Raw genomic sequence first — 13,622 nt, 5'->3', positions numbered from 1 at the left:
GTTACTTGGAAGTAAGGTATATTGGAGACACAGTGTTTTCAGGCACTGGGTTGGACCTGATAGTTCAATACCTGCTCATCTCTGACTGACATTTAGTCAAGAGAACTGGGTGTTTGGGGTTCGGAGAAAAAAACAGGTCGAGCTGGCACTAAAATTGCAAGTATTCAAAAAACACTCAGATAACTGTGAGAGTGCAGATGACCCATAGAGCAATCCTGTTATGGCCAAGATCATCAGTGGTAGACAAGACTAGGCATTTGATTACTTGTCATGGGACAATGGAAGTCATGGATACCATAATCAAATATTAGTTTATGTGCAAAAGGATGATATGGGATCTTGTTGATACTGTGTTAACATATGCCTTTATTTCTTAGTGGAAATTACAATTTATTTTAATTAATGTTGAAGACTGCAAAGCTGTCACAGATAACAGTTGTCTAATATTTACTAAAAAGGAACATGATTTATATGTTCCTATTGAGAATGTACTAATACTGATTACTGCATAGTAAGATCAAAATGTAATAGATTAATAAAGTTTCTTCCTCCTTTCTTGGTTCATTGGGTAATTTTGTACTATCGTTTTAAAGCTTTGGCACTCAATCCTGAGAGCTGTGAGGAATCTATATTTAAATATCTCTGCTTGTGAAACATAAACATCTGCTGTTGACAAAGACTGAAGTTCAGTCAAAAAGCCCATGAGCACTTCTAATAAACTTTTCACTTGATGTTAGACATCTTTATAAGTCTCATCCACTGAGCTGGATAAGAATATGTGCCATAGACAACTTCATTGAATTGTATGAGATATAAATTTGTCAGAAACAGTGGAGGTGCCCTTTTAAAGTTAAAAAGAATGGTAGATATAGAATATAGAGCTAGGGAGGGCAGGGTTGCATTAGAAACCTGAACATGAAAGATGCTCAGTACCCTCAACTTGCATGGATTTTAATGGGAGGTGACAGTGGTATGCCCCTCTGAGAAGGCCTTCAGGACTTTGCAGGATCAGACTCTTATACTGATGTAAATCAGAGTAACTCTATTAAAGTTGATTATACACATGTAAAATAGTCATAGTCAAATCCCCATGAATCAAGGTGAGACCATATGATGAAGTTGATAACTGGTTAGGGATGAAACTGCACAGCAGACCGGTTGAGATTTGGTGCTAGTAGGATGATACTATTAAAGCAAAAGGCAAGTTTTGCTAGTAGTTTACAGGCTTCTGAGTACAGGAAATGGAAAGAGACATGATTGTGATGGCAAAAACAATGAGGAGTCCTTGTAGCACCTTAGAGACTAACAAATTTATTTGGGCATAAGCTTTTGTGGGCTAGAACCCACTTCATCAGATGCATGGAGTGAAAAATACAGTAGACAGGTATAAATATACAGCACATGGAAAGATGAGAGTTGCTTTACCAAGTAGGGGGTCAGTGCTAACGAGGCCAATTCAATTAGGGTGGATGTGGCCCATTCCCAACAGTTGACAAGAAGGGGTGAATATCAACAGAGGGGAAATTACTTTTTGTAGTGCTAATGAGGCCCATTCAATCATGGTATGTGTGGCCTATTCCCAACAGTTAACAAGAAGGTGTGTGTATCAACAGAGGGGAAATTATTTTTTGTAGTGACCCAGCCACTCCCAGTCTTTATTCAGGCCTAATTTGATGGTGTCAAGTTTGCAGATTAATTCCAGTTCTGCAGTTTCTCAATGGAGTCTGTTTTTAAAGTTTTTTTTGTTGAAGAATGGCCACTTTTAAGTCTCCCATATTTTCATGTGTTGTATATTTATACCTGCCTACTTTTTTTCACTCTATGCATCTGATGAAGTGGGTGCTAGCCCACGAAAGCTTATACCCAAATAAATGTGTTAGTCTCTAAGGTGCCACAAGGGCTCCTCGTTTTTTTTGCTGATACAGACTAACGCGGCTACACCTCTAAAACCTGATGATTGTACCTTGATTAGGTTTCTGACACTGTAGCGGGTCTCACTGTGTAGGATTGTACTATTTTTGTAGTCCTCAGTGTACAGTTGTAGAGGGTGGTACATGTCACCAAACTACTCTCCGCAGATAATAATATCCACAGATAATACAAACTTATTTTGCAGAGTCCTGAAAGGAAATGTAAAAAAAGAATTATTAGGAATTGCAGCAAACTAACAATGAAGCGCAGTGCTTAGTGTGCTTCATTATAATTATTATAAATGAATTCCTGTCACAGGTGAAATGTACCATGCCATTGACTGATCTTTCATAGCGATTATGTGGATCTTTATAGGGGTAACAATATGTTTCTCAGTTCCTTCAGGAGGCCAGGAAAAGCAGTCATTAAATGCCAGTACTCCCATATTATAGTGCTTGTACTCTATCTGAAAATGATTATATACCAGTGAGCACATCTGTTCAGTCCTTCTATAATCGATCTTCTCCTACATCACTTATCTCCTAATCTTTATATTCCTATGGCATCTGCACAGTAGACTTTTCCGCCTTCCCTTTCCTTTTTCTGGCTCACATTCAGTGCATTTCCTTCTTGTTTTTATATGTATTTAAAACCATCTAAAACATCTTCCATTTATTTTGTAGCAGTTTCTTTACTGAAACACAGAAATAATTGTTTCCTTTGTTTTCAGGATAAAATTGGCCAGAAATCTTGACTAAATTCTAGGCTGTAAGGAAGTAAAGTCATTTATAATTTTCTGCAGAACTTCTCAACTGAATTGTAGTTGTTTGTTCAGCTCAAAGCTATGTACTCTATTATTTTATAGTTATGTCATCAGTGGTCCTGTGAATAACTATAGATGGGAAGCCTTGTTGGCAATAGAAAATCCATCACACCTCTTTAAATGGTGTATGGTTGTTCAGAGTCGGTCTGAAGATTGAAACCAAAGGTTTGTTTTCCATTTCCTCCCTTGTAGAACTATACCAGAGGTAATGTCGTTTACTAGAACCCTCTTCATGAAACTCAGCCAATCAGATTACATTTCTAGATGACACTAATTTATATGAGAATCTGCTGGAGGGTTCAGTTTGGGACATGTTTGGGGTTCTTTTAAACACATTACTCTGCAAGTGAAAATCAGCTGATTTAAAGCTGACCTGCAAAGGATTTCATAAAAGTCCCTCAATTCAGTATGTGTTGAATGCCCTCAGCTGCCAAACTAATTGGGGCATTCAGCTCATTACAAGCTGTATCTCTCAGAAAGCAGCTTCCTGGGTCTCCTGAATTTCCTGAACTAAGCAGACAAGCTCCTAATGTGGATGTGGGTCCCTCTGTGGTTGACTGAAATTCTGTCAGTGAAGAAAGAAAGGGGCATATCTCTTTGCATGCCATATTTCTTCATGCCTGATAACTCTATTCTAATGTCCAGCCAGGAATAAGAGTGGTGCTTTGAGACCCAAGATTCGCCCAAATGAAAAGGTGGTCAGGGGAATAGTGCTACCCACTGGGATAAGCCTGGAGACCTCCTAGTACAATAATAATGAAGGGAAGAAGCCCCAAACTTCCAGTCTAGTACTTCTGTTGGGAAACACCTCATCTGTGCTCTTAAAAAGGAGACAGGCAAAACTCATCCTGTCACTGCTCCAGGGTCTGCATAAAGATGTTTATTCTAGGCTAAGGGCAGCAGGAACTCCAGCAGACTGCATGGTCCCAAGCTGTGGTGCAATGGATGGGTCCATCACAGGGAGTTTGAGCTTGGAAATATCATTTCATACATTATCCTACTCTGGCCTTCCACAGGGAACCAACCTCTTTTTCCACATATGGCAGGTCATTCTTCTGCACACACAGTATCCATGGCCACCTGGGGCTTGCAAGACTGGAGGTATTTTCCTCTTGCAGATTTGCTTAGTAAGATAATCTTGGGACCCATTTCTGGAAGATTCACTCATGTGAGAAAAATCCCACTGAATTCAGTTGCAATACACTTTCTATTTACAGTACAGCAGTTCAGAAAATAGCTTCAAAGGTTTCAAATTCTAAGGAAAAAACCATGTTTTCTGTCTACAAGAGGGAGAGCACAAGAACTAAGGAATTAATCTAAATATCTCCCTCTTCCCTCCCCACCCTGATTTGTTTGTTCCTTGTTCTACTTGAGAGAGAGCAAATGCAGAGAATTCATTATGCTCTTCCTGGGCTGCTGTGGTAGCTTGAGGAGCTTCAGATCCCATGATGCCCATTAAGTTACTTTTAGTTTTATCAATTAAAACTGTAATATCTCTACAGTTTTATCCGGGTCAGCAACGAAGTGAATCGGTAGCTTGTCAATGTTCTGTTTTCAAAGACTGGATACTCCCACATACACACATACAAACAACAATAGCAACAACAACAAAAACCCTACTGTATGTAATTAGCAATGTAAAACCTGACAAGGTAGCATAAACCTATTTCTCTTACCTCTGACATGAAAAGAATCTTCACAGAGTTTGAACTCTGGTGTTTGAAGATGACCTTCAGATTTATTTGTTTCTTTCTGGGGCAACAGCTGACATTTACGCTTTATCTCATGTTAGGTGAACTCATGCATTTTTCATCAAAAGGAAAGGCCAATTAAAAAGTATGTTGCTCATAGACAGCAGAGCGAAAAATGGTAAAATCATTGGTAGTAAAAGAAGGAGCTAAAAACTAACCTTGGTTACATTTTCAAATAAAATTGGAGAACATCTTAATGCATTAAAAGTTAGGTCATCCTTAGTCATTGTCTTCTGAGACTCTGTTTCTAATTATTTTTTCTTTCTGATTTTCCATTGGTTTTTCATTTTCTCTTTTCATTAGAGACATATCAGGTCAAATTCTGTTCTAATTTATAATGATGTAAGTCTGGAATAACTTCATTGGGTTTAATCAAATTTATCTGGATTTATACCAGTGAATCTGAGAACAGAATTTGATCCCTCTTTGTTAGGAATAACCTAACTGTCCTTTTTAATTTTTAAAACAGTCTGAATCAAGTATACAAGGAAAGTCTAAAAAAAATTGGAATGGGCTGAGTTTCCTTATTAGGGAAAACATGTCCTTTCAAAAGGACAGCACTATACATTCCTACTTTTAATATTGCGAGGTTTTACACTAAGAAGCCATAGATTTTGAATTAACTGTCAAATAAAATTTACCATTGCACACCTCAAAAGCATACCTGACTCTAGAAGGGGGGTAGGGGAGAGCAGCAGCTTTTGTAGTATATCTGCATGACAGTGATCCCCACGTAAGCCTTTCTTTGTGCCCTACCACCAATGTCCTCACAGTTACAGTCTTTTTGAGATTGGAATTCAGCAGTTCCTGAGAAATTCTTTAGCTAATCCTGCTCTAAATTAGCTTCACTAATCCCAATATAATGTAACAGCAGCGGGTGTTCCGTGGTTCTTAGCACAGATTGTCTCTACCATCAAATATACTAAACAGCAAGAAGCATAGTAACACGACAGCAAAAGGAGACATTTAGAGGAATTTATTTTCAGGACAGGAAAAGTAAAAAGATCTTGTGGTCACAACAGAGTTTTCCTCACAGTCAAGTAGGAATAGGAGAAAAAAAATTTAAACTGTGTCTCGGTCTTAAAATGAATATATAAAATGTAACTGATTTTCTTTCCTCATCCTTCTGTTTTCCACGAGCACTGATGAATGTAGCAGTCCCCTAAAGCAGACTGCTACTTTATGTAGTAGCTTTGAAGAAGAAACAATAAGAAATTAATAACATATTTACTTATGCCAAAATTTTCAGAAGTGACTAATGACTTTGGGCACTTAATTTGAGATATCTTGAAAGGGCTGCTTTTCAGAAAGTACTGAGCAATCAGCCTTTGAAAATCAGCATCCTTAAATATGCATCAGCTTGGGCACCCAAAAATTGAGGTCCATAAACACTAGATACTTTTGAAAATGTAGGGCTTAGAAGTGTCTTTCATCTCAGAAGGCATTATAGATATACAGGAATCTCATTTTATCTACCACTGAAATATATCCACTTCACTTGGCTGGTTCTTGGCTGCTCCTTAAAGAACTGATCTAGGTCCAGATGAAGTCAATGGAAAAAAATTCAGTGGGAGCTGGATGAGGCACTAACAGTACAAAACACATTAGGATGGTTGGAATGAAGATACTACATCTATTTTAAATGGCTGCAGGGAAACTCACTCAGGCAGAATGTAGTTGTCTGGCTATACCGAAAGACGTACCAGAGACATTTGATATGGTTTTAATCAGGTTGCAACTTTATTATTAAATGTCTGGGATGTCTTCCGCCAGCCCCCACTCTTTTTCCATCCAGGTCTCGCAGCCAGCCCATTCCTGGGACCGTACCACCCACCCCCCCTCCTAGCAGGTTTAAGGTGGACTATAAGAAAGGGGAGTTGGCTCCCTACCATACCATTCATAGGAGCCCCAAACCCTCCACCCATTCCATTCCTTTAATCAACACCTCCTTTTTAAATCCTTTACCAGGCCATTTATCTGCTCACTGTATAGCTTGCCTATGGAGTATCTGCACTGGACAACTGCCACAAGCAGGTGCCAGCAATTAGCTTGGCTGCCTCCCTCGCCAAACCCAGTCAGGTTCCCAGACATCTCCCACTGCCCTCTTTTATATTGGCCCAAACCAAATCAGCACCCAAGCCTGGCAGGGGAACCCCATCCTCCCTGAATAATTCTGGTGCACCACGTTGCAAAATAGCCAAGCCTCTTATGACCCCTGGGAATTTGGCCACCACCTTGTTCAGATCCTCTTTGCCTTATCCAACCAGGTGGTGCCTCATGGCTCCATGCCAGACCATGCGTTAATGCATGTCTCACTACACAATTTTTACACCTGGCAAAAGTCAAGGATCAGTACTGCATCTATTTGAAACTGCTACAGGGGAAATTAATCAGGCAGAATGTAGTTATTCAAATTGGAATTTTAGTCTCTTGGAAACCCAGGTAAGAGTGCCAGAATTTGGCTATAAGGACTGATATGAAACAGAAATATCTGTTGTATTAATACAGATGGAATATATGGGCCCAAAGAGTCAAAGGTGTTAACATGACCCTGAAATGGCCCAATATCAAACATTTTTAAACAAGGTTTGGGCTTAATGCCATGGCAGACACATCATCAAACTTCTTTTTAACCTTTTATAAAGGTACAGAAGAAGAAGGATAAACAGTTAAAGCATTTGAAATGTAAAGTATTAAATTAGGCTTGCATTTTAACAACATCCCTTGTTCCCTTTCTTTTTGGCTGGAAAGAGTCTTTTGAAGTAAAAACATTTTCTTTGAAAGTCTCTTAGATGGTATTAAAGATGGTAATAACTGTTCTCTTGAGAAAAAGCAAAGAAGTTAGTTGAGATGTTGTTGGTAAAGTCCAATTCTGTTTCCTAGAAGACAAGACAAGACAAACATGCAGAAGACGAGAGAAGAAGATAGAAAATAACAGCTTCCATCTCTGTTGAATGTTGATTCATTTGCAGCCTCACAGCACACAGTCTTGTCAAACACTCTGAGACCTGGCAAACGTGTTACAGTCTTGGCTGTTTAGGGCGTTGCTTTTCGTTCCCTCTTTCTAGTCACAGGCTCACATCAGTATTGCAAAATATGCAGTCTTGGCTGGCTAAGCCAGACTTTTGTTAGACAAAAGAAAAAAGGAGAGGAATAGGAAAGAGAAAAATAGTTGGGAGGAAAAACACGTGGGGGAAGTGTTAGACATAGTCTCACATCACAGGTGGTGACTGAGATTTAACTGGAGCCAGTAGAAGTGGAAGTAGGGATGTCATGTGGGTCCCTCTCTCTGGCCCAGTCTGATCAGACTGTCTTTCAGGATTAGGACCAAGACAGTTTGGCGTCCCCAGCGATGGTGGGTTTTACAGTCATGATGGTGAAGCTTGCTCCTTCCCCTTAGTCTCATTTTTCAGTCAGCCAATGTTGCATAACCATCTTCTCCCTCCTCCAAAAAATGTCCTTTTGAGGACACCAAAAAGGAGCGATGGGTGGAATAGCCCATCCCCCTCATTATTTTGTCCACCAGTTAGGACTAATTTCCAAAATGCCAATTTCTGGTCTCACGTGGTTTTTGTTTACCAGGCAAGATCTTAACACGGTCTTTGAATTATATCAGTAGGCTATTTTGTTTGGATTAATTCAGTCTTATTGTAACACTTCATAAACTTTTATCCCCTTTCCCACAGTTAGGCTCACAGTTAGGGTACATTTATAGGCTCAAGAATCACAACATGTCACATTGCAACCTGGACTCCACCTTTCTGCAGTGGAAGAGAGACCATTCAGCGGGACTGTGTAATACACTGCACCACAGAGTAGAGCTTGATGGCAACTCTCTATGCAGGACTATGAAAGGAGGCCTTGTGGGCAGGCCTGGGAGTGGGTTGATTGACCAGTGACTCTCTGCACAGTGAAGATCTACCAAAACTGCAGATGGAGAGGGAGGAGACAGCAGGCAACACTAGATCATCTTCCCAGGAGTAGTAGCCACTGCTGAGCTGCTTGAGAGTACCAAGCTTTCCTTATGAGTCTAGAAGGAAGGATTAACTTCTTCAGCTCTGGTTATCTACCCCTTCCCCACAGCTCCCAAAACGGCCTACAGTGTTAGCCAATTGGATTTCAGTATCAAGGCAAATGAAATTATAAGGTACTTTTAAACATGTGCTTTTTTGTTGTTATCCCTTACATATTCTAAAAGGGATTTTGTTGTTGTTTCTTTTGTAGCGCCGCCCAAGCAGATGGCCTGCAATGAAGTTTCGAAGAGGCTCAGGACATCCTGCGTATGCTGAAGTGGAACCAGTTGGAGAAAAAGAAGGCTTCATTGTATCAGAGCAGTGCTAAAATTTCTAGGACAAGAGCACCAGTACTGGTCTACAGGTGTAAGACATTTACTTTGCCTCTCTTTAAAGAAGAGGAGGCCTGAGCTGCTGTAGCTGTAAAGAAAGAAGATTGTTGGATAAATCTTGTCCAAGAAGAAAAAATGATCTAGGATACCAGATTACCACTGCGCTGTAGTTTTCCTTACTGGATTGACATACAATAGTTCATTCAGAAGACTCTGAGTGGACATCTACAGTCTCAGAAATGTGGCACAAATGCCATGTTATTGGCTTAGGTATGGGGTTGCATAAGAATCAAAAAATATAATAAAGCTTTAGTTCATCAGAGTGCTGCCCTTTTGTTCAAGCATTCTTCTCTGGTGTCTCAAAGATAAACTGTGTTACAAATCTGTAACCCTTTCATGCAAGGAACAGTGATCAGTTTTGACAAGGTTGCTAAGAAAATCAATTCAATGCAGGTAAACAATAAGCAATTTTCTATACTTCTACAAATGAATGTGTAATACAGTTCTGAGTGTTCAATGCCAAACTAACATAACCAAGTGAGTGAGTCAGTTACAGTACAACATAAATTCTTTCCAAGAGTAGTAGAATGTTTCTTGTACTTTGTTGGTTAATATCCCTTAAACAAGCCATGATAAAGAATTATAAAATTAGCACAAGGCGGTTAGAAAAAATAGCTGTGAGTTTTCACTATGGTGAAATTGGGCTGTATAATTGGAGTACATGGTGAAATTGGACTATTTTTTAGTTTCAATGTTCACTAAACAATTAATTATTGAATTTGTTTTAAGGGATGTCGCTTTTATTTCCAAACAGTGGGCTGAAATGAGGCAACAGATGCTTTTGGCTGATGCTGGCAGAAATCAACATAGACTATTTCTCAGACAAGGCGATGAAAAAATTGTTAAGATTTTGAACAAATGGATTTTTATCCTCATTGCAAATCCTTCCCGAGAAGCATTGCAGATTCTATTGCACCCCTCCCAGAGATACAGATTCAAAGCGTTGCAGAACCCTGCTGATTCATTCAGTGATTTAGTTTAATACACATAGTAGTTGCATAAATATATATATAAATATATTTTTTTTTATAGCTAACACAAGGCAGGCTCTTGTGGCTGTTAAGACTGCATTTTTGTCATCCAGACGGAGGAAATGGATTGCATTACTGCATATTTCCACTGAGTTGTAAAATAATCCTTAATATTAGAATATTTTTATGTTGCTTAGGGATGGTGGTTTGTTTAGTTGCAGTGCCATAACTTTTCTGCATACTGGAGCCACGTTTCCTTTAATATCAACTCTTTTCCTCCCTGACTAGGGAAAAACAATATGATAAATTCCCAGTGAAAAGAAAATATATTCCTTTGGGTGGAAAGGAGTTAATATACACTGAGCTACTAAACTTTTCAGTTCAGGTATTGTATGTACATTTCATTGTGGTCTTTCACTTTCAAATCTTTTACACACTGTACAAGCAGAGGCCCTTGAAGCATTTTAAGATACAGTATTCAACATTTGCAGTTTTAGGTCCCAAGTAGTTTAGCCACCTTGTAGTTACAACCTTAATTAATCAGTTATTTACATTTCTTGTCAATGCTTGTATGGTCTAAATTTGTTTACTTAAGTGTTTTAAAAATAACATGATTTTTACTTGTTATTTTCTTCAGTAAATAATACAATACTGTATTTTCTGTATTCATTCTTTATTCTATGTAACACACATTTTACAGTCGGTTTTAAATCATCCACTGTGCGGTTTGAAATGTTCAAAATCTAACCAGTATTAATTTGAAACTGCTAAAAACCACATCTTGAGGTCTGCTGAAAATCTTGCCGCAATCACTCTTTCATATTCGTGTGGCTCTACCAACACCTATTTCTGATGGGGGAGGGATTAACATACTGGCTATTAATTCAGATAGCAATAATCAAATATATGCACATACCTATCTGGTGACACTATTTTTTAAAATAAAACATGTAACAGTGCACATAATTTAAAAAAACAAACTCCCGGGGTCTGATAGTTATGATCAGTTTTTCTATCTTATTCCAAGTAGATTTGCAATCATCAGCTAGGATCTATTGGCCTAATAAAACAATTACAGAACTCGCACTTGTGATTTTTGAAGCATGATGCCCTCACCGGTTAAAATAAATGTTATTCCAGATCACATCATGATATATCAGCCAATATATAAATGTTATGAATCTGACTGAGGAGTATCCACATGATGCTGCACCATGTTTGGTTGTCTAAATATTCATGTAAGTAAAGACTACTCACAGAACTCTGGGTTTGAAGGCTGAAGCATTGGCTTAGTAAAACAAGCTGGATCAAGTTTTACTTATGTAAAGTAAACAGTGGAGCTGGCTGAATAATACTGATCATGTTATTTGTGGGTTTCATGATTTTTTTCATAGTCAACAAATTTTTCTGTCTTCATTCCTATCCCCTTTATAGACCTGGATGAACAGTTTGTGATAATTCACAAATAAACATACATTTGGTGACATTTCTTAATTGAAATATTCATGCTTTTTTTTTCACTCTTTGCCCATCCCTGGTAAATTGGTGACAGATTTCACTGAATGGCTGACATATAAGAAATATCTTAATAGAGTTGATTAGGCTTTCCCATACTTCTATGTACTTGGTTATACCATGATTAGTTGCTGGATTTATTCAATAGGCATATTCCTGTGTCTGAAGAGAACTGATGTCTGAAGGGAAAAACTCCTGCATACCTGTAGAAACTGATAGCGTCTCATCAGTGTCTGCTTTGATATATTCTATATTATGTTCCATTTATCCCAGTGGGTGAAAGTAATTAAGTAATCTGTTGCTGTTTCATGATTCCATCTGCTTTTCTACATTTTTAAAAATTAAAAATGATACAAATGTGATTCTTTGCTTCAGCAGTTGTAATGAAATATCAGAAGAAGCAAAGAAGCCTATTGTTATCACTTTATAAACTGTAACATCGAGGTGTCCCTCTTCATGACAAACCAAAAGAAATTCCAGCCTGATAGTGGTGGAACAATGGCGTCACTAACATTCTCCCTGGTCCTTAGTCTTAGTGTACTTCAAAATTGTTCATCTCGGTAATTGTTTATTTAAAGTGCCATGTATTGTAGCAGTTACTGTATCTCATAGCCCATTTCTCTATGCACAGGTATTTGCATACAAATAGGTGTGAAGAAAAGTTTCACAAAATTAGCCTTTCCTATTTTTTCTAGATTTAGTAGAAGTGTGCTTTTAAGTCTAATGTCCCCAATGAAATTATTAATTTTTCTGCTGCAGATTACAGAAAAAAGGCACTTTCTAGGGGAAAAAAATCAAACTACTTTGCCAAATGGCACCTTAGACACTCAGGAAAATAAGTCGATGAACTAGACACATATATTACACACACAAAATATTTGTTAAAAGAACACTATTCAGGTTGCAAAGCAAAGCACTCACAAGTTGCCTGTGCAACCTAAATTTAACCCCTTATGAGCTTGCATTATGATACAGTGTTTAGTTACATGGCTGCATATTAGTTTTTCAATAGGACTCCTGCCTCTTTCAGTGATGGGGGTTATTTTCTTTTCTCCTCATTGTTCAATTTGTTGCCCCCTGTCTTATTTATTCTGTGCTATTCAAGTCCTGCTCTGAAGACCGAATGATTAATTTCCTCATGGGCTTTTCATCTGTATCCCATAGGGCTAGCTTGCCTTTATTATATTCAGCAGTAAGGCAAGGAAGCTACAGTCCTGTATCCTTTAAGCCATTTAAATAATACTGGGTCTGATCTTGGGACAAGAACCTGTCAACCCTCAAAGTAATAATGAGGAATTCTTAAGTAATCTAGATAATGAATTCATAATCTATAGATTAGGCTACACCGGGGGTCGGCAACCTCTGGCACGCAGCTCACCAGGGTAAGCACCCAGGCAGGCCAGGCCAGTTTGTTTACCTACTGCGTCGGCAGATTTGGCAGATCGCAGCTCCCACTGGCTGCGCTTCGCCGTCCCATGCCAATGGGGGCTGTGGGAAGCGGCACAGGTGAGGGATGTGCTGGTCACGGCTTCCTGCTGCTCCCATTGGCCTGCGACGGCAAACCATGGCCAGTGGGAGGCCCGATCAGCCGAACCTGCCAATGCGGCAGGTAAGCAAACTGGCCCGACCCACCAGGGTGCTTACCCTGGCAAGCCACATGCCAGCGGTTGCCAACCCGTAGGCTACACAATGGTGCACACCACTTTAGCATCTGAGTGCTTCACAAACATTAATTAATTTAGTTTCACAATACCCCTGTGAGGTGGGGGAGGCATTATTCTCATTTTACACCTTGGGAACTGAGGCACAGTGAGATTGTTTCAACTAATGTTGGGTACCCAATTTGAGTCACCTAAGACCTGATTTTTCAGAGTACTTAGTATTACAAAGCACTTTATGAATTCAAAGTACAGGTCTCACTGACTTTAGTTGCAGTTGTGAGTGTTCAGCACGTCTACAAAGCAGAGCCCAGGATATCGAAGTGGGCATCCAGAAAATGAGGAACACACAATTAATGACCACATATGAAAAGTCTGGTATAAATGACTTGTCCAGCATTCCATAGTAACTCTGTGGTTAGAGAAGGGGTAGGCAACCTATGGCACGGGTGCCGAAGGTGGCACGTGAGTTGATTTTCAGTGGCACTCACACTGCTCAGGTCCTGGCCACCAGTCCAGGAGGCTCTGCATTTTAATTTAATTTTATATGAAGCTTCTTAAACATTCTGAAACCTTATTTACTTTACA

The 13,622-nt window shown here is 39.1% G+C and overlaps 1 protein-coding gene across 1 annotated transcript in view; it reads left to right on the top strand.

Annotated features, from left to right (window-relative positions):
• The window catches only part of PLXDC2 (plexin domain containing 2), a 409,324-nt gene extending 397,977 nt beyond the window's left edge, over positions 1–11,347 (top strand). The window contains exon 14 of the mRNA XM_050939575.1: positions 8,710–11,347. Coding sequence (XP_050795532.1) covers positions 8,710–8,826 — 117 coding nt within the window. The 3' untranslated portion in view covers positions 8,827–11,347. The remainder of the gene's footprint in view (positions 1–8,709) is intronic.
• Positions 11,348–13,622: the final 2,275 nt, after the last annotated feature.

The sequence above is a fragment of the Gopherus flavomarginatus genome, chromosome 2 (assembly GCF_025201925.1).
Source record: "Gopherus flavomarginatus isolate rGopFla2 chromosome 2, rGopFla2.mat.asm, whole genome shotgun sequence".
Classification (NCBI taxonomy): Eukaryota; Metazoa; Chordata; order Testudines; family Testudinidae; genus Gopherus; species Gopherus flavomarginatus.
Note: the sequence above shows the minus strand (reverse complement) of the source record. Positions and strands in the feature narration are given on the sequence as shown.